Source organism: Delphinus delphis, chromosome 2 (genome assembly GCF_949987515.2).
Source record: "Delphinus delphis chromosome 2, mDelDel1.2, whole genome shotgun sequence".
Lineage (NCBI taxonomy): Eukaryota > Metazoa > Chordata > Mammalia > Artiodactyla > Delphinidae > Delphinus > Delphinus delphis.
Window position 1 is genome coordinate 84697794 of NC_082684.1, and position 20102 is coordinate 84717895.

General features: G+C 52.7%; 4 protein-coding genes across 6 annotated transcripts in view; 3 read left to right on the plus strand and 1 right to left on the minus strand.

Moving 5' to 3' along the window:
* The first annotated feature begins 2096 nt into the window (after positions 1–2096).
* On the plus strand, positions 2097–6227 carry GCHFR (GTP cyclohydrolase I feedback regulator). The gene is made up of 3 exons (XM_060005010.1): positions 2097–2647; positions 4416–4510; positions 5735–6227. The coding sequence occupies exons 1-3, from the start codon at positions 2612–2614 to the stop codon at positions 5856–5858; spliced, it is 255 nt and encodes an 84-aa protein (XP_059860993.1). The 5' UTR covers positions 2097–2611; the 3' UTR covers positions 5859–6227.
* Positions 6228–6477: 250 nt separating this feature from the next.
* The window catches only part of DNAJC17 (DnaJ heat shock protein family (Hsp40) member C17), a 38488-nt gene continuing 24863 nt past the window's right edge, over positions 6478–20102 (minus strand). Inside the window, exons 2-11 of one of the 3 annotated variants that reach the window (XM_060005006.1) lie at positions 16816–16885; positions 16459–16517; positions 16146–16233; positions 14318–14409; positions 13981–14077; positions 13262–13377; positions 12832–12906; positions 12217–12297; positions 11611–11721; positions 6478–6613 (exon numbers count right to left, since the gene is read on the minus strand). In XM_060005006.1, coding sequence (XP_059860989.1) covers positions 6491–6613; positions 11611–11721; positions 12217–12297; positions 12832–12906; positions 13262–13377; positions 13981–14077; positions 14318–14409; positions 16146–16233; positions 16459–16517; positions 16816–16885 — 912 coding nt within the window. In that variant the 3' untranslated portion in view covers positions 6478–6490. Of the gene's footprint in view, positions 6614–11610; positions 11722–12216; positions 12298–12831; positions 12907–13261; positions 13378–13980; positions 14078–14317; positions 14410–14784; positions 15595–16145; positions 16234–16458; positions 16518–16815; positions 16886–20102 lie in introns of those variants that run through there. The other 2 variants (XM_060005007.1, XM_060005008.1) reach the window with 2 other exon arrangements.
* C2H15orf62 (chromosome 2 C15orf62 homolog) lies at positions 8758–11602 on the plus strand. The gene has a single exon (XM_060005009.1). The coding sequence runs from the start codon at positions 8923–8925 to the stop codon at positions 9448–9450; it is 528 nt and encodes a 175-aa protein (XP_059860992.1). The 5' UTR covers positions 8758–8922; the 3' UTR covers positions 9451–11602.
* LOC132419663 (syntaxin-12-like) lies at positions 17267–19458 on the plus strand. The gene is made up of 2 exons (XM_069540402.1): positions 17267–17428; positions 17564–19458. Exons 1-2 carry the CDS (start codon positions 17299–17301, stop codon positions 18268–18270), a joined length of 837 nt encoding a protein of 278 aa, XP_069396503.1. The 5' UTR covers positions 17267–17298; the 3' UTR covers positions 18271–19458.

Sequence of the window (20102 nt, forward strand, 5' to 3'; positions counted from 1 at the left end):
AGAAAGAGAAAAACAAATATATATTAACGCATATATGTGGAATCTAGGAAAATGGTACAGACGCACCTATTTACAGAGCAGGAATAGTAAGGCAGACGTAGAGAACGGACGTGTGGACACGGCGGGTGGGGAAGGGGAGGGTGGGATGAATTGGAAGATTAGGTTTGACATAAATACACTACCATGTGTAAAATAGATAGCTAGTGGGAACCTGCTGTATAGCAGAGGCAGCTCAGCTCGGTGCTCTGTGATGGTCTACTTGGGTGGGATGTGGGGGGAGGGAGGTCCAAGAGGGAGGGGATGTATGTATGCATATGGCTGATTCACTTCACTGTGCAGCAGAAACTAACACAACATTGTAAAGCAATTATACTCCAATCAAAAAAACCCAAAACCCTGCATGTCTGTCTCCACTCCATCCCTTTCCCTTTTCTCAGAGGTAACCACTCCCCTGAATATTACATTTATCATTTCCTTTTCTTTTTAATCTGACCACGCATGTCTTTATCTCCGAACCATATACTGTTTAATTTTGCATGTTTGTGAGCTTTAGGTAAATAGAATTATTCTGTATTTTTCCAAGATTTGCTTTTTCATTCAGCATTTTCATTGCTATAGTTTCCATTGTATGAATCAACCAAAAACTCCACTTTTGTTGGCCATAAAGTCTATTTCCAGTTTTTTGCTAGTTACAAACAGTGCTATTATGAATATTCTTTTTTTTAATATTCTTGTATGTGTATCCTGATGCGGTCAGTGAGTTCTCCTAGGTTTATCTAGGAGAGGTTTGGTGGGTCACGGTGATGCATGTCTTAAGCTTTACTAGACGATGCCGAATTGTTTTCCAAGGTGATTGTATCAGTCATAACAATTTGCAATCCCAACAGTAATATTTCAATTGTTAGACATCTTCACCAATACATGATGCTTACACATTTTTATTTTTTGCAAATCTGTAAAGCAGTATCTCACTGGTTTAATATGCATTTCTGGGATTTCTAATGATATTGAACATCACGTTATAAGTTTATTGGCCATCTCCACTCTCTCTTTTGAAAAGTGCCTAATTGAGTCATTTGCCCATGTTTCTTCTATTGATTTATCTTTTTCTCCCTAATTTGTAAGAGTTCTTTATATGTCCTGAGCATTAATCGTTTGTCAGTTTAACAAATCGTTTGTTAATCTTGAACATGTCTTATCTCTCTAGCTAAACTGTTAGTCCTGGAGGTTGAGGATAGGGATAGAGAGTACAGAAAAATAAATTAGACCAGTAAGGATCCTTTAGGATTACAACTTCCTATTTTCCTTATACCTTTCTCCACATGGGTCAAAGTGCTGGAGGCACAGAGCGTACCCTTCAGTGAAGTGAAGATTTTTCAAGAGCCTGGAGGGAAGGTTACAAGCTCCAAGTATTTTATTTTTTTATTTTTTTATTGGGGTATAGTTGTTTTACAATGTTGTGTTAGTTTCTACTGTACATTGAAGTTCCCTGTGCTAAATAGCAGGTTCTTGTTAGTTATCTATTTTATACATATTAATGTATGTATGTCAATCCCAGTCTCCCAATTCATCCCACTGTCTTGCTTTCTTTTTAAAGAACCAATCACAGCAAGGCAGATAAAGAATGTTCAGTTGTCAGACTTTGATACATTCAGATGAAGGCGTAGACACGTGGAGGTGAACTCGCTGCACTCTCTTTGGTGGCTGGTGCGCAGAAGTTTCTTTTGCCCCCAGGTGTTGCCTTGTGAGCTCTTACACGTGCGCTGAGTCTCTCCAGCTTCGCCGGAAACTTTCTGAACCGACGACCAGATTCCGTTGGTTTAAGTCTCTCCAGGCCTGGCACTCAGCCAAGCGCTCAGTTCCTTTACAGATTTACCTACAAGGCCACAGAAATGCACGGTTCCGCCGCTGTACTAAGAATTACGGTCGGGAAGGCGGGAAAGCGCAGTGCACCCGAGGGGTCTCCTGCCTGTCTCCCGCGCGCTGAAGTAATCTCTGGAGAACGTGTCTTGGGGCCGGGAAGTGGGGATCCGCTAAACATTTTAGAGGCCTTCCGCGGGTGGGGTGGGCAGGAGCTTGGGAGGCCTCAGTGGGGTAGCCGTTTGCACCCTGCTCTGCTTCACAGGGGAGGGGGCGGGGACCAGGAGGACTTTGGAACCTGTTACCAAAGGTGTTGCAGTAACAGGGCGCAAAGTCAACACGCGCGCAGGGCGCCACGGCCCGCCGCAGCCGGCAGAGCCCGGCGCGCCACCCCGGTCTCCGGTCCGGGGCTGGGGGAGCGACACCCCGCCCTCCCCCGCGCCCAACACAGATCCCGCCTCGCCTCCGGACTACCCGCGGAAGCGTCGGCGGAAACCAAGGGTCTCAGGGCGCTGCCCTAGCGCTGGGGGCGGGTCTCGAATCGTCGAGCTCCGGGGCGTGTCACGGGCGCCAGCTTCTGATTGGCCGGCCGAGGCGGTAACAGGCCAGGAGCTGCTGGATTGGCGCAGCCGGAGGCCAGAGCAGGAGTAACTGGACTCCAGGTGGCCGGTCGCAGTCCCGGAGCCCGAGGGGCTGGCGTCTGCGCCGGGCCCAAAGTCTAGGGAGAGATCCTGACCGGGACGCGCGCACCATGCCCTACCTGCTCATCAGCACCCAGATCCGCATGGTAAGTACCCGCTGGCCATCCCTGGGAGTTGGCGTTCGGCCCGGGTCAGGGGTCGGGGGGCGCTGCAGACCGCATCTCGGCGCCTCCCTCCCGGGCGACGCCCGCGCGTGGCCGGACCCGGAAGCCGCCCGGAACACGCCCCCCTGGGCGGCCGGGAGGGAGGCTGGGTCTTGGACTTAGCCTGGATTCAGGGACTCAGAGAGCTCTGGTAGCCCGGCGACTCCAGCGCCGCGAAGGGGGCCAGGTGAGTGCGTCCCCACCACCCAGCGAGCTCCGGGCGCCTGTGGCTCCGGTCCTACCTGCCTGCGGGAGGTCGGGAGCCTTCGGGAGGGACCCAGGAAGTCCTGGTCTCACATGTGCAGCACCCACTGCCCCACACAGAGCCAATCTGCCAGGGAGTGGGGAGTGGGAGTGCACTAACCTGAGGGAGAGAGGTTTGTTAAAGGATGTGCTAAGACGCCAAGACCCCTGTGCCGAGTGGCCCACTAGCTACACCCTTAGGCACTTCCAGGAAGAGCTCTCCTGAGACCTTAGAAAAGGAAGAGAAGAAAGAACCCGAGACAGCCCATGGAGTTAGAGATGGGAGAACACCATTCAACAGTCAGAAACCACGCCCCTTTCCCTGGGCGCAGTTTCCTCTGCAAAAAGAAGGTGCTGGTTGCTCCATGAGTCCCCATCTGGCTTCAGAATAATATGACCGGGTTCCCAACCTGGGTAGCAGGATGCTCCTCTGCCCCTTCCCACTCCCCAGTGCTTGGGTGATCCATCAGAGGGTACACAGCTCCCTTGGGATGCAGGAAATAACAGATGGGCTCACCACTGGGCAGGAGAGGTCTCGGCAGTAACACAGGGCAGTGGTTTAAGCACCAGTCAGCTGTGCAGTTGTTAAAATGTAGACTCCTGGACCCCTTCCCAGACCTCCGGAAGCACTCTGGAAGCCTGAGGCTTGGGAATTCAGTGCTCCTCAAGCAACTTAAAAAAATAAGTTTCATTGATATATTACACATATCACGACAGAATTCACCAAAGTGTACAATTCAATGGTGATGGGGTTTTTGTTTTTGTTTTTTAGCTTGCTCAGAGTTGTGCATCCACCACCATAGGCAATTTTAGAACATTTCTATCACCGTAAAAAGAAACCCTGTACTCATACCCTGTCCTTAGCAGTCACTCATCTCCCCCGGGCCCCTCAGCCCTAGGTAACCACCCGTCTACTTTTCGTTGTAATATGTGGTCTTTGGCCTCTTTCACTTACGTGATGTTTTCAAGGTTCATCCATATTGTAGCACACATCAATACTCGTTCCTTTTTATTGTCAAATAAAATTCCATTGAATGGCTATACCACATTTTATTTATCCACTGATCAGTTGACAAACATTTAGGTTGTTTCCACTTTCTGGTTATTATGAATAATGCTACTGTGAACATTTGTGTGCAAGTTTTTGTGTGGACATGTTCTCATTTCTCTGTTCTCCAGGTTATTCTGATACACAGATATAGGTGGTGGTGCCTGGCGTGAAGGTGCCAGTAGTTGGGCATTGCCCAGCCCGGCCTAGAGGGTGCAGGGAGGCCCCACATGACTCAGCCTGATCACTGATGGACTCCACCCCTTCCCAGCTTGTGTTTAGCCCCCAAGATTCCTTTCCTCTCCCTCCAGTCTTTAACTGAAGCGGGCTCAGAGCCAGCAGGCAGGGGAGGAAGGAGAGGCGAGATAGCTCAGCTCTACCTGGCAGCCAGCCAAGCAGCCGCTGTGACTTACCTTGCAGGAGGTGGGCCCCACCATGGTGGGCGATGAGCACTCCGATCCAGAACTGATGCGGCATCTGGGGGCCTCAAAAAGAAGTGTCCTGGGAAACAATTTGTAAGTAGTAGCATTCCTAAGGATCTTCTCCTTGCCAGCCCCTAGACCTGTCTCTGTTCCTTTTACACAACAGGACAATGCCACTGCCTAGCCTCAGGACCCCTCTGCCTGCATCCTGGGGATCTGTCCTCTGTAGGCTTTCTCTGAGAGCTTTCCCACTGGCCCTCCCTTCACAAGGGAGCCCCTGGACAAAGTCCCAGGACAGAGTCTGGTTCCCTGAGTATAGGACTCTGCAAGTGGACTGCTCCTTGCCCTGCCCTCTCATCTCTAAACTGGATCCCATCAAGGCAAAGACAAGCACAGAGAAAGGCTTCTGTCTTGAAGAGATGGCTAAGTAACAAAGCTCAGCCCTAGAAACAGGGAGAAGGGAGCCTGGGTCCTGCTTCCAGTTCAGCTGCTACCTGGGGACTTAGCCACTTCCCTTGGCATCCTTCACACCAGCCCCAAGTCTAAACAGTGATTCATGCTTCCTTTTCTGCCCTTCATCCCTTCCTGCCGTAGGCAGGGAGAACTCTGGCTCAAACTCCTGAGAAGGGTCACCAGAGTGCACCCCAGTTAGAAGAAGGGAAAGAGGAGGCAAGCTGGCCGTAGCCCCCTGGTCAGGGTTGGAGGGCAGAAGCCAACGCCATCCCTTTGCCATAAGGCTTTTGTCTCTCAGATGCCCAGCCTGGGGCTTCAGCCCTTTATCTACTTGATGGCCCTTCAGAATCAATTAACCCTGAAAGAAGGGAAACCAGGCATTCTCCATCCTAGGGAGTGGCACTCAGAGCCAGGAGCTCTTGGGGGCCCAACTTATTGCTCCACGACTACAGGACAGCCAGGCAGCAAGAGGGCAGAGGCCTGGGGGAGGGTCCCAGGGAGAGCAGGCCGCTCCTGCTGAATGGGCAGTGGCCCAGGGCACATGGAGCTGTTGTCAGACTCATGCCGGTTCTACTCTCTGGATGACATCGGGAAAGCTGCTTTACTCCTCTCTTTTCTCACTTATAAAATGGGAACAATAACAGTACCTTCCTTAGGTTGTTGGGAGGAATAAATGAGATGATGCAAAGAGCTTAGTAGATGAGGGGCAGGGAATGTGTACTCAGCCCGGCACCCAGAAGGCACCCAGCAAACGTCAGTCCCTGTTAGGAGTACTCCTGACCAGGCCTAGTCTGCAGCAGATACTAGCTTGGTACGCAGGGCTGTGCTGTGTACCCCCTCACGCCACCCTCCTTCTCTTCGCAGTTGTGAGTACTACGTCAATGACCCTCCTCGAATAGTCCTTGACAAGCTGGAGCGCAGAGGCTTCCGTGTGCTGAGCATGACAGGGGTGGGCCAGACGTTGGTGTGGTGCCTGCACAAGGAGTGACCCTCCCACGCTGAGGAGCTGCAGTCACCCCTTCTCTGGAGTGGTTGCCATGGGCCCCGACCCCAGGACCCTGCCTCACTCACCGCCCTGCCCATTCTTCCCAAGTCGTCATTTTCCTCGCCCAGCACCACTGGGCAATGAACGGCCTTCTCTGAAACCTGCCTCAGCCAGTGGGGGGGCAGGGCCTCTGGGCCTGGTGCCCCCAGCTGCCCCTCCAGCTTCAGGCCTGGCACGGGCCCTGGAGGAGGCCGTGTTCTGTGGCAGGCTGAGGAGCTGGCAAGAGCCAGGCTGCCCCTGGCAGGGAGCTGGGTGCCCCCGCGGAGCATGGCTCCAGGACTGGGCGTGTGGGTCCTGCGTAGCTAGTCCAAGCCAGTAAAGGGCTGTGATGAGTGGCTGCTCCTCTGCTCTGCTGGCCACTGACTCTCACCGTATGGAGCGCCTCCCTGGGAGGGAGAGCCAGGCCTGGGTGGAGCCCTCCGAGGCAGAACCCAGAAACCAAGGCCACGCTTGGGCAGGCCCACACCCTACACCTATGTATGCAATAGAGGTAGACTCTAAAAAAAAAAAAAAAAAAAGTTTATTGGTGACGTTTAAGAAAAGGGCTGTGGGATGGGAGGGCTGGAGGCAGGAGGCTACGTGGGCTGCCCAGCCTGGTCCTCCTGCTGCATCTGGGCGATCAGCTGCTGCCTCTCAGCTGCCTGGCGCATGCGCATCATGACGAGGCTCTCATAGTCCCTCTCAGACCGCACGGAACCCTGGGGGGACAGAGGGAGGACACGGAGGCGTCAGGGCACAGCCCCACGGATTCCAGACTCGGAGGACAGGGCCTAGGCACAGCCGCCGCCAAGAGTCAAGGAGGGAGGATGCCCAGGAAGGGAAGGACCCTGGAACATCCTGCAATCCCAACTCACCCATATTCCTTCAGAGCAAGCAGGCCTTTGGCCCCAGGCCAGCTTCTCAGCTGGCTCCCCTTCAGCCCATCTCAAGCAGCTATCACCCCGCCCCACCTCCCCTTTCCCAGGCCCTTCACATCTACAGTCAGCTCAGGTGAATCATTTCCTCATGCTCTAGCCAGGCCCTCATCCCTTCATTTCCTCCACCCCATGGCTTCTGCTTCTCACAAGTTACCAGTGAAGGGGGGTTGTCAGAGGCACAGAAATACACTCCACTCTGCCAGGTGGCGGTGAGAGCATTGACCCCTCCCAGCTGCCCACCCTCCCTGTGGTTTGGCTCCTGCTGAGGATGCACAGGGAGCCCTACCCTAGACACAGCCTCACTCAGCCCCACCCTAGAAGGAGAGAGAAACAAGCATGAGGCCAGCTTGCCTCCTAAAAATACACACTAGGGCTCCTGGAGGGCAGGGCCCGTGGCTTTTTCTTTTATGATCTTGCCCGCACAGTGTGGGGGACTGAACGGTGCAATATTTTCATAATCAAAAGAATAATAAATGACCACCTCAGTGGGCCAAGGCTGTGGGGTGGAGAGGCAGCTCTACAGGAGAGCCCTGAGCCGCCAACGCCATGCCCTGATAAGGTCTGCAGTGGCACTTAAATCACTTCCTCCCTCTGTGCAGCTGAAGCTGCATGAAGAAGTATGAAGCCCACCAGAGTTGGCACAGAAGGGAGCCAGGCCAGGGGGGCTGCACAGTAGAGAGCTGCTGAGACCTGCTTCGCAGTACCCCAAGCTGATGCACCTTCTTGGAACAGGCCAGGAAAAAAGTTCGGTGGTCAGTGACTCGGGGAATTAGAAGGGAGTGGCTGGGGTTAAGATGCCAGGCCCTGGCCAACTGGTTTGGAGTCAGGGGTGTACAGAACCAGGAAGTGTTACCCAGCCCAGATCCCCCTGCCCTTCCCGACAGCCCCATGCCTCCTTCCTCCCAGGCCTCCGCGGTTCCTAGGAGAATTGCCCTCCCAGCCAGGCCCACCTCCTAGCCTTGACCCAGCCCCTTCCCCAGAGGCAGGAACCCAAATGAGGCCCAGGCAGCCCCCCAGGAAGGCAGGACACTGGCTCTCAAATGTCCTTTCCTGCCCTGAGGCTATCTGGGAAAATCGAGGAAGGCTGAGGAAATGGAGCAGCCAGGCTTGCTGTCAGGCCAAGGGGAGGGCAATCCCCCCCCCCCCCCCCCCCGCCCAAGGTAATGCTGCTCTGCTGAGAAAACTTGAAGTCACCCTCGGCACGCCCCGAGCCTGGCCCTGGGAGGAGCCAGCCCTTTATAGGCACAGGGCTGCTCCCCGTTAACACACCCTCTGCCTCCTTCCTTCCCCCCATCCCTGCAGGCTCTGCTAATGAGGGCCGGTCACTCACACCAGCGACAGGCCTCTTCCTTCCCCAGCAGTCATTCCACACACCTGCCTTTCAATTAGCTCCCACCTCCCGGAGGTCCTCACCCCACACCTACGGGGGCTGGGGGGCCAGGCCTGCCCGCAAGGGCGCAGGGCGTTGGGCTGTGGAGGAAGAGGCGGCAGCATGGTGACACACAAAGCAGGGCTGCCCCAGACGGTCCCCAGAGGAATGTTAGGCTCCCCGGTGCCCCGGGGCGTTGCCGCTGCCCCAATCCCTGCCTGCGGAAGCTGCGATTACCTCAGAGCACGAGACCAGCCTCCCACCTGACTGAGTCAGCCGAAGACAACAACACGTCTCCACCGCCACACACTGGCACAAACAGCCAAGCCACTGATCAGTCTGGGAGCCAGCGGCGGAGAGACCAGCCCCCGCAGAGCCAGGAGCCACCCCGGGTCGCGCCGCAGCTGCCCTCGCTCCGGCTCCACGGAGTGGAGTGCTGTTTCTTCCTCCTGGGGTTTTTCCACTGCCCTATCAAGTAACCAGGCCACTCCTGTCCCTCTGGGAAACTCCCGTCACCAGGAACGCTCAGCTTTTTCGGCTCTCCTGGACACGCGTACGAAGGTCCCTGCTGAGCAGAAACCCGGAGGCCTCTGCTTCTGCCAGCGAAGGCTGCCTCCCTGATTCTCGCTGTTCACTGCTCCAGCGGGACCAGAAGGCCCCCAGCTGCCCTTGAACCGGGCTTCTGAGGTTCCAGGCTTGTCTGCTGGCTCCCTGGGGCCCCATGGAGATCTGGCGGAAAGGCTCCTTCCGCAGCGCCTCCTTCTTCAAGCGGCTGAGCCTGCGGCGGCCGCGGAGGCTCCGGCGACAGGGCAGCGTGCTCAGCCAGGCCAGCACGGCTGGAGGGGACCACGAGGAGTACAGCAACCGGGAGGTCGTCCGGGAGCTGCGAGGGAGGCCAGATGGCCGGCGCCTGCCACTGTGGGGGGACGAGCAGCCCCGGGCCACCCTGCTGGCCCCGCCCAAACCCCCGCGCCTCTACCGAGAAAGCTCCAGCTGCCCCAACATCCTGGAGTCCCCGTCCACCTACACTGCAACCTACTCTGCCACCCTGCCCTCCGCGCTCTCCCTGGCGGACGCCCTCTACCAATACTCCGACGAGGACCTTTCAGACACGCCCCCCTTCCAGAGGACACCTGCTCCAGACCTCAGTGATCCCTTCTTCTCCTTCAAAGTTGACCTAGGGATTTCGCTTCTTGAGGAAGTTCTACAGATGCTGAGGGAGCAATTTCCCAGTGAGCCCAGCTTCTGAATGGGGGGAGGGTGGGCAGAGGTGGGTGAAAGAGCCAGAAGCCTGGGGACCCAGAGAAGGAGGGGACAGTCGTGGATTAAGGTAGGGATAGGAATCCAGGCCGCTGCCTTCCCTCTGGGTCCTGAACAGTTCTCTGAGTCACCCCAGAGTGGAGGGACAGAGGTACAGAGGCAAGCTGGAAATGTGAGGGGGGCACCTGCTGGCAGGAGCCCTGAAGGCAGCTAGCTAGGCTGGGAAAGGGAGGCCACACCTGCAACCACAGGGACCAGGCAGAGGCCAGCAGAGAGGGAGGGAGGCATAAGGGGTGAGTCCAGGAGCAGAGGACGTGCAGACTGGGCACGACAGATGGGTGCCCTGTGCCAGCTCCCTCTGAAGCCACTGTCAACAGAATGAGGTTACAGGACAGGTCAGGGCAAAAGTGGTCCAATCCAGGCTGGAGAGGAAAGTGGGAGACCTAAGGGGAGAGGGATGAAACAGGCGTGACCTTGTACAGTATGGTAGCCACTAGCTGCACGTGGTTGTTTAATTGAAATTAAATACAATTAAAAATTCAGCCCTCAGTCACACTAGCCACGTTTCAGGTGCTCAACAGCCACATATGACTAACAGCTACCACACTGGACAGCGCAGAGTGAACGTTAACATCATTGGAGAAAGTTCTACTGGGCAGCACAGGCCTAGACCATGGCCTGGGGCCTGGTGGGGGGAAGGGGGAAGCATATGGGGCCTGCGAGGGAAGGGAGGGGCTGACAGAGTAGGAAGAGTGAGGCAGGTAGAGATACACAGTGTAACTCTGGAAAAACGCCAAACAAATCACTAGCGGAAAAGGGGGCATGAGAGACTCAAAGTGCCAGTACAGCTGCCCGGAGCACGAGCACTCCCTGGTGCCCAAGGAAGGAGGCTCTAGGGAATGCCAGGCACAGACAGCTTGCGAAAGGGGGCTGTGGGGAATTCCCAGAATTATTAGTGACGGGAGCCCTTGGGAAATGCAACAAAAAACAGTGGCAGGTTTCCCTCCTTCCTGAGCCCATGGGAATATGGGAGGGAGGACTGGATCAGGGACAGACACGAAGCTCAGAGCTGTCACAATGAAGAGGCAAGCTGGTCTCCAGAATCCTCACCAGGACTGAGGAACTTTGCTTTGCTCAAAACCTCTGACAACGGGGCTACGACCCCACTCTGAGGCCTGGCCAGAAGACTTGGAGCAGAGCCCAGTTGGCCGCATGAGCTTCTGACACCCCAGGCCTTTCCAGGTGTGGCAGAGGGGGAAGGGAAGCCTGGACACACAGCACCTCCACAACCCAAACCTGTGGCCTCCCCCTTCCCTCCTCTTGTGTGGCTGTGCTGAACTGAAAGCCCCCGTGGGATGGTGATAAAGAGAGCTCTTTGTAACACAGCCTGTGGAGTGCCGTCTGGGGCTCTGAAATGCTGGGCCTTAACCGTGGGGAAACAGTCTCTAAAGAAGGATCCCAAGTCAAGCTCAGACCAGGTCCTTTGCCTCCTCTGTCCAGGGTCTGGGACACACTCCAGAGAGCTCCCCATCCTCACGGCCAGGTGAGGGGCATGGTGGTGGGGTGCCTGAGGCAATGGGAGTGGAGCCGCGAGGACTAAGAGCCGGTGTTGGGCGTGTGTCAGCTCAAGTGCATGCTTTACCACAAGTCGGGCACCAGGCAGCACCTCAGTGTCGGCAGGGTAGTCAGTGTTATTTCTAAAGAGGAGATATTGCCTCTTGATATTAGGTCCCCATCTGGGACAGCCATGGACACACCTGGAAGGAAGCTGGGGAAGGAAGCAGCCACCCTCATCACCGGCCCCTTCCCTGAAGCACCAGGTCATCTCAGCGCCAAATGCTTCACACTGCAACCAAGCGACCCGCAGGCCAGGACAATGTCTTTGGGTGATGATGAGAGACCCCAAAGGGGACCAGAACATGGAAAATAAGGTCTAAGAGGTCTGCATAGGGTGGGCCCCGCTGGCACTCAGAGAGGAAAGGGGATCAGCAAGGAATCACAGTCCTCCTGCTTGGATTGGTGGTCCTGCCAATCTCTCCATATTCCTGATGACTGGGATTTGCGAGGAAAGGGCCCTGAGAAGAGCCCAAACAGGAAGAGGCGCCCCGAAGCCTGAGCAGGCCCAGCTGCGTGAGGCCTGGCTTCTTACCTGGGACAGTCCTGGGTGGTTAGGGCCCATTGTGCTCTGGGGCCGTCCCTCCAACCAGGAAATCTTCAGAGGGTTATCGACTAGGCCCACTTCATTCTGGACAGCCAGCTCCTGTCAAATACAGTATCCGGTCCTGGTCCCATCACTCCAGTCGGCTACAAAGTGGCTCTCGCTACCCCCACAGAAAGAACCAGAACCAGCGCTCTCATCCTCCAAGCAAAGCACAGCAAACTTCATACAATGGTGTGCTGAAGCTCTGACCTTCCTTGTGCGCCACGTGAGCTTTCTGACTGGGGAGTGGGGGAAGGGGAGAAGGCAGTGCGAGGGCTCCAACCTGGAGGCGTGCTGGCTTCCAGGGGAAGGTGGAGGGTGTGGAGCCAGGCAGCAGGAAATGAAGCCATCCCCGGAATATTCTCCTGTCCATCCCTTCACTCACTGTGCCTCTACTCCTGGGAGCTGGAGGGGCTCTGGGAAATCTTGGCTCTGAGCTGGCCCAGAGATCCCCTGGGAGTGTGGACACCTAAGCTCAGAGGGCCTACAGAACTGGATTCCTCCCCTGGAAAGGCAGGGCTGTCGGTAGCCCCCAAAGCCCCACATAGCACTCACCGCAGCCTTGATGGTTGCAAACTCCACCACGGCGGTGCCTGCCTTCTTACTGGACAGTACCAGGTTGAGCACCTCTCCGTACTGTGAGGATAAGGGGGTCCCGGTAAGCGTGGCTCAGCCTTCAGGATGGCCCAGCTCACACCAGAGACAAGCCTGAGCCACCCAGAGGCCACTAGGCCATTTTTAGCCGGGGTATAACCTCTCATTGCTAGGTTCAACCAGAAAGGGGATATCAGAGATGGGAAAGAAAGGTTCCCCTGCCCTTCGGGAATGCAGAGGACAGCAAAGGAGAGCTTGGCAGACGTGGGAATTTAGACCAGCAGAGACGCACAGCTGCCTCAGCAACTGAAGGAGGTGAAGAGGATGGGGCTTTGGTGCCAGACAATAGCCTCCTCTCGCCCCACAAACGCAGCCAAGCCCTTTGCTTCTAAGGATGGCAAGGGAAGGGGAACATGGCAACATGAGTGACTGGAAGGCCGTGGCCTGGGGAGAAGGTCTATGACACAGAAAAAAAGGCAGGTAGAGATGGGAAGGAAGGTTAGGCCTGGAGATCCTGGGGTTTGGGCTGAGGTGGGGCCTGAGACGATGGGTTAGGGGGAAGTCAGCAGGGCAGACCTTTTGAAAAAGCCGCAGGAGGACATCTCTGGAATAGCCGCCTTGTGACTTGGCCTCCTTGCTCTTCCACTTGAGCTGAAAAGACAGCAGTGAGTGTCACCATTAAACACTGACTTCTCAACAGAACCAGACCCTGCACCTGAGCTTTACAGTCTGAGCAGACATCCCCCTTCAAAGTACTGGTAATCCAAGGAGCACCCCCCCAAATGCATTCCCCTTGAAAACAGACAGGCAGGCGGCCTGCTCACCCACAGCTACGCTTCCAACCCTATAAGATGCTCTCCTTCGAGGGCCTCAGGGAGGGCTGCGCTGCAGCCTTTCACGGCCAGCTCTGAGAGGCCATCCTGATGCCCAGGCAGTGGGAAGATGGAAGGATGGGATGTGGGTAGTGGTGTGGCTCCCAGAGATCCAGCGTCCCCGCCAGAAGCACCTGTGCCCATGGAAGCATCTGTTCTGCTGAGAGGAGATGGTGTGAGGTGGCCCGTAGATCCGCAGGGCTCACCTTTAGCTTGGGGGTTCCTTTGCTTTCAGGATTTTCTGCCATTCCTAGAAAATTTAGGAAAATTAGCAAGGTAGAATATGATGGAATCAGAGGTTCTCTCTCCCAAAGGAGACACAGCCCAGGGCCAAAGGACCTAGAAAAGATCACTCCTGACCAAGGGCAGTATTTGCCCCGCCCTGCTGTGGAGCCTGGTAGGGCAAGTAGAGGCAATCCCACCCCAACCCTGAGGAGCTGTCACCTTGGGACAGCTGCCCAGCTGCCTGCTGAAGGCCATGGTCAGCACTCTGCCAACGAAGGGCTATGAACACCTACGGGGGGCAGAAGGTAGAGGTATAGACCACACAATTCTACTGAAACAAAGTACCCCAGAGCCTTCCCCGCCCCGCCCTGGTGATCTGCTCCAAAATAGAGCCAGCTCTGCTTGGGACTAAGATAAATGGGGCCAGGAGATCGCAGGTAGAGTGAAAATCCAATAGGCCTCAGAGAACTGGTAAGAAGAGACAGGTGGCATGTGTCCAAGTGGGGTGCCCAGGGGGTTCCAGCGGGTGGAAGCTTCCAGAACAACTTCCCTGAGCAGCCACTGTGGCCACTCTGGGCATCAAGAGCTGCCTCAGAGTGGGAGGCAGGTTTGGGGGACGGACTCTCACCTCTCAACCTCTGTTCCCGTTCCTGGCGTATCTGCTCCTGGATCACCCTCTGCTGCTCCTCCAGCTGCCGGGAACCCTCTTCTCGCAGGCGTCTGATCTGCAGAGTGGGAGTTGGGGAGGGTGACAGTTCTGTGCAGATCCAGTTCCAGGTTGGCTCACCTTGCAAAGGTCCCTGGGACATTCCACCTGCAAGCTAGGCTCAGCAACCTGCAGGTGGGACAGATCACCCAGATCCCACAGAAGAAAGTGGAAATGGCATGCCCTCTCCAGCCACAGCAACCCCTTTGCTCCACCAGCCTCCTCCCCCTGCAGATGGCTGCAGTGCCTGGACGCTCACCTCTTGCTCTAGTGTCCCGGTGCTCCGGCTCTCCTCCTCCTCCTCCTCGTCGCTGCCGTGGGCCTGGGCCTGCCGCTCCCGGGCCTCCAGGTCTACGAACAAGGGTTGAATGACCCAATGTCTGGTCTAAGCAGTTTCTACATGGCCCCAGCCTACCAGGCTCTGGCTGCTTCCCCAAAGTCTCACACAGCATGAACCTATACAGTAACTCTGGCCCCTCCCTCAATGCCTATGTGCTCCCAAATTAATTTCCATTGAGAAAAGTCCTAACAAGGAAGAGAATAGGATCCAGCTGAGTGGCCGGGGTCTGGAAAAGTTAAAGCAGCTCACGCTGACTAAGCTGGTTCTCCAAACAGTGAACAAGGTGTGGGTGGGTGCTTATGTCAGCAGCCCAGGGCCATGGGTCAGGGCTGCCAGTGGGTGGAGCTCCTGGCCTCTGTTCCTGTGGTTTGGCACCACAGCCTGACCTGCGACCTTGCCATGGCTTTGATGCTCTTCCCACCACTGAGCTTGAGTTCCCACAGAATCTTCTTTCTTTTTTGGCTGCATTGGGTCTTCGTTGCTGCGCGCAGGCATTCTCTAGTTGTGGCGAGCAGGGGCTACTCTTCGTTGCAGTGCGCGGGCTTCTCATTGCGGTGGCTTCTCATGTTGCGGAGCACGGGCTCTAGGTGTGTGGGCTTCGGTAGTTGTGGCTTGCGGGCTCTAGAGCGCAGGCTCAGTAGTTGTGACGCACGGGCTTTGTTGCTCCACGGCATGTGGGATCTTCCTGGACTAGGGATTGAACCCGTGTCCCCTGCATTGGCAGACGGATTCTTAACCACCGCACCACCAGGGAAGTCTCACGGTGGAATCTTCTACCTCCCCCCTCAACTCACATTTACCAAGCCTCACTGTGGACCCGGCTACAACGGCTCCTACAGGGATGGCAGCCACCATGCAAGGACATCACCCCAGGTCCTGGAGCCTTCCCACCTTCCAAGAGAAACCTGCTTGTGGCCCTGTCCCAGGCCAGCTGCTGTGACAAATGCTTCTTTCAGGTCTGGGACACACCACTTTGTTTTCTGTTCACTTTACTTACCTAAACTCTTCAGGTTTGTTTGTTTTTGATGGATGTACTGGGATGGTATATGTACATAATAAATATATGGATGTGAAGCAGGCAAGAGGAAGGGGAGAAAAATCGAGTAAAGCATGCTTGGACCAATCTTATGGGGGTGATGAAAATGTTCTAAAATTGATTTAGAGTCATAGTTGCACCATTCGGTAAATTTACTAAAAATCACTGAATTGTTCACTTGAAATGGGTGGATGATATGATATACAAAACATATGTCAATAAAGCTGTTTCTTAAAAGACAAATGCCTGGATCTCTTTGGATTCTTCTGAGAGGATTTCACGGAGTGAAAGCTCTGTGCAGAGCTGGGACGAATGAAAAAGATCCAGGACGGCATGGCCAACAAGAACGCTGACTGTACTCATGCTGTGTGGGTTCAAATCCTGGCTCCAGCAAGTTCTTATCCTTTTGGTGCCTTAACCTCTTTTGTCTATAAAAAGTGGGTTTCATGACACCCAGCTCCTTGGATAGTTGTAATAATTAAAGGAGGCACTAAAACATCTGTCACAGCGCTTAGCTAATAGCACACCTAGTCACTGTTATTATTCCTATGACTGTCCTTTAGGAGCCGCCCCTGAGAACAGGGTTCTGCCCAGAGCCGGGGCCGCCAAGCTCTGAGTTGCTGGAACTGAAGCTGCAGGAGGAAAGGTGGGGGAGCTGCAGGAAAGCGGTCCAGGGAAACTGCAGGCTACCAGCACCACGATGTCACCTACCAAGCTTCACTTTCTTCCTTCTCTCATCAAGTTTCTGGGTCCTCTCTGCTGCCTGCTTCTTGGCTTTCCTGACCTTGTCATATGCAGCCTGGCGGAAGAAAGGAACACAGAGGAGCAGTCAGCCAGGGAACACACACAGAGCCCAGCCACCTCCCCGGCCCTGCCGTTAGCCCTAGAACCATCAGGAGGCAGTCTGGTGACAGGGTCTCCAGGCTAGGACAGCAAGGACTGTGATGCATGGCCAAGTATAGAGGATGAAGCACACAGTGGTCTATAAATGTGGAGTAATTTAGATAGAGAAGGATGAGCTTACCCTGGCGGCAGCATCAGTCAGTACCTCCAAGGCCTGAGAAAGCTGATGGAAGAGTTCAACTAAACATAGGGATCAAAAAAGAGAGGGGAGAAAAGTAAAGTTAGACTTGATGATGGTGTACTCCCTCAAAAGAGCACCTCAAAGAAGCCACAGGCTGCTAGAAAAGCAGACATCAGCAGATGATGGACTAGCAAGGAAGGGTGAGTGCATCAGCAATTGACCAGATGCTCCTAACATGCGAAGTGCAGCCTTGGGGCCCAGCGCCCAAAGCCAGGCTGTGTGCGTTGGCCTCCCACGGCACTCACACCACACCCAGGTGGGTTGGCCTCCTTCTCCCCATGCCTAGGAGAGGCTTACCTGCTCTGGGATTATCCGGATTTTTGTCTGGGTGGCAGGAGAGGGCCTTCTGCCTATATGCCTTCTTTACCTGGAAGAGTCAAGATTTGGTTATTTACTCTCTCACCCCAGGACGGAAAGGAAAACATTGTTAAAGTGATAAGGGAAATCCAGGGAGTGCTCTCCATCGCTAAAAGAAAGGCTGCCACACTGAAACCGTCACCTCACAACCACAGAGGAGACCTGCAGTGGAGGCAAAGGCCGTGGAGGGAGCTGACCACTGCCCTGCAGCAGAGGGGCTGGGCCTGCTTCCGCTGAGCACCCAGTCTTACCACTGTGGATGTCAGAGGGCTCCTGGCGGGGGGCAGATGTCCCTATAGCCACCCGGAAACAGGCACTCTCACACACTCATGGTGTCATGTAATGTAAACCAGGGCAACCTTTTGCCCTGGAGGGAAATTTAGCCATCAAAATTTAAAATGTGGTCGGTCTCGGCTCCTCATCATGTCCTACAGTCCCTTAGATATGTACCGGAACCCGGGGGCCTCGGGGACCCCGCTCTGGGACTTCAGCAGCATCATCCAGACGTGCAGCGGCAACATCCAGAGGATCAGCCAAGCCAGAGAAATAACGTGTACCTGCTGCTAAGGACTAAGTTGTTCAGTTTCTACTTAGGAGAAGAGTCACTCAGCAATCACCTGGAAGATTTTGCTTAATTATTGTTTCTTAACAGACTTAGAGGCTATTAACACATCTGTGTTTTTGTAAGCTGCTCAGATAAAGAATTTGATGAGCCAACTAGGAACTAAGCAAGATTCAAGCAAGCTACAGGAAAATCTGCAACAGTTACAGCACTCTACAAATCAGCTTGCCAAGGAAACAAATGAATTACTGAAGGAATTAGGGTCCTTGCCCCTTCCTTCATCTACTTCAGAACAGCGCCAGCAGAAACTTCAGAAGGAACGTCTCATGAATGACTTCTCTGTAGCCTTAAACAATTTCCAGGCTGTGCAGAGAAGGGTATCTGAAAAGGAAAAGGAGAGTATTGCCAGAGCAAGAGCTGGATCTCGTCTTTCTGTGGAGGAGAGGCAAAGAGAGGAGCAACTCGTCTCATCTGACAGCCATGAGGAGTGGAACCAGATGCAGAGCCAGGAGGATGAGGTGGCCATCACTGAACAGGATTTGGAACTTATTAAAGACAGGGAAACGGCAATTCAGCAGCTGGAGGCTGATATTTTGGATGTCACTCAGATATTTAAAGATTTGGCAATGATGATCCATGACCAAGGTGATCTCATTGACAGCATAGAAGCCAATGTGGAAAGCTCAGAGGTGCATGTAGAAAGAGCCACTGATCAGTTACAGCGAGCTGCTTACTATCAGAAAAAATCTCGCAAGAAGATCTGTATCCCGGTGCTTGTCCTGTCAGTGATTATTGTAATCTTGGGACTTATTTTGTGGCTAGTTAATAAATGAAGTGATTGCCTCCGAGCCTTCTCCTGCTGAGCTGTTTTCAAGGGCAAGTGCTTGCTGGAGTCTTGCCAGAACAAACTGATCACAAGAAGACAGAATACACCAGAATGTCCTGTAATAATTTAGTTAGAAACTAACTACTAACTAGTCCTTGGAATTAGTGACCTGTGGAGACAGTATTTATCAATTTATGTATACATTTTATTGATTTCTCAAATTAAGAATTAATTTATGTGGATTTTGCTTTCTCTTATATTCTGATTGCCCTTCGTCCCAAGTGTTTACTGAAAATTACATTCTAGATATTCTTGTTTTGGTAGGTAACACTATAGTCTTGTAATATTGTCTTTCTATGTACATACAAGATTTACCTTTTTACTAGCAACTGAGATAGAATTACTTTCTGTCACCCAGCATATTGGAGTCTGTCAGAAACTGTATAATAAGCCAGCAATTTTTATTATTTAATATTTGTTTGAATTTCTAAGAAGCCTGCCCCCTATATGCTTTGAAAGGTTTTGGCAATGTATTTAACTAGAGAATAAAAAATTGCACAGGTGATCCAGATTAAATAAGAAGTAACTATTTGAGCTGGTCAGCTGTTGGGGTGTGTGTTAATCTGGGTTTAAGTTTATTATCTGCTAGTGTCATCGACTGCAATTCATCCATATATACATTAAATGATCTTGTTCACTTTTTGAAGAGTTTAATTTAATTAACATTATGATTCTCTGTGGGGTTCCTCTCCCACCTGTCTGTATAGAAGGGGAGAATTAGACAAAGCATTCTTCTGGAGAGCAAATAGGAATTGTTTGGAATGATTTAATCTTTTGTTGTTGTTGCTCAGTTGTGGTTCTGCATTCCTGGTAAATGATGAATGTTGCCATCAAAAGGCTGCCCCCTACCCTAATAAGGTTTGCTGGGCATTTGATGGCAGGAAGATTTTAAAAGCTAGACTGAAGTTGGTTTAAAATTTAGTCCTGTGAACCTGGCGATAAAGCAAAGGTTCTTTTTTGTAAATAATACTGGTTTGGAATAGTGATGTTAGACTTATCCTAATTTATGAACAAGAGATTAATCTCTCCATGCATAGTTTTAGACAAAACTGTTTCAATAAAAGATTGCTGTCTTGTAACATAAAAAAAAAAAATTTAAATGTACTTTCCCTTTGACTTACTCTGGAATTTGGACTTGTAGAAGCATGCCAAAATAAATATGCAAGGATGTCCACTAAAACATAGTTTATATTAGCCCCAAAGTGGAGCCAACCAAAATCTCCAACAATGGAGACCCATTAAAAAAATTACCATAGACTGAAGTCTGTATGTGCTTTCTAGAAAGATCTTCAAGTCCTCATCACAAGAAAAAAAAATCATAATAATGTATGGTAACAAATAGCAAAGCATTATGTTGTACAAAATGTGCCAATTATACCTCAACTTAAGAAAAAGAAAGAAATATCTTCAAGGTATGGTGCATGAAAAAAACAAGGCTTAGTATATACAATGATCATTTTGGGGTTGAAAATAAGAAAATAAAAGAAATGTAAATAGTTAGAGACACTCGGGCATGTGCACAGCCCTTGTTTTCTCTTCTTTCCTGAAAGCAATCATAAACTTGTGGTTTCCTTTGGAAAGAAGCTGAAAGTGGAGGGGAAGGAAACATTTACTTCTCATTTTATACTTTTCTGTAGTTCAAATTTTCAAACCTTAAACATGTCTTACTTTATTATCTTTTTTATTGATAACAGGGGTTATCCTGGTGGCAAGGCTATGGTCCTTTTTTAGTTTTTACCTTTGCACCTCTCTGTATTAAAAAGAAAATGTTTTATTTCT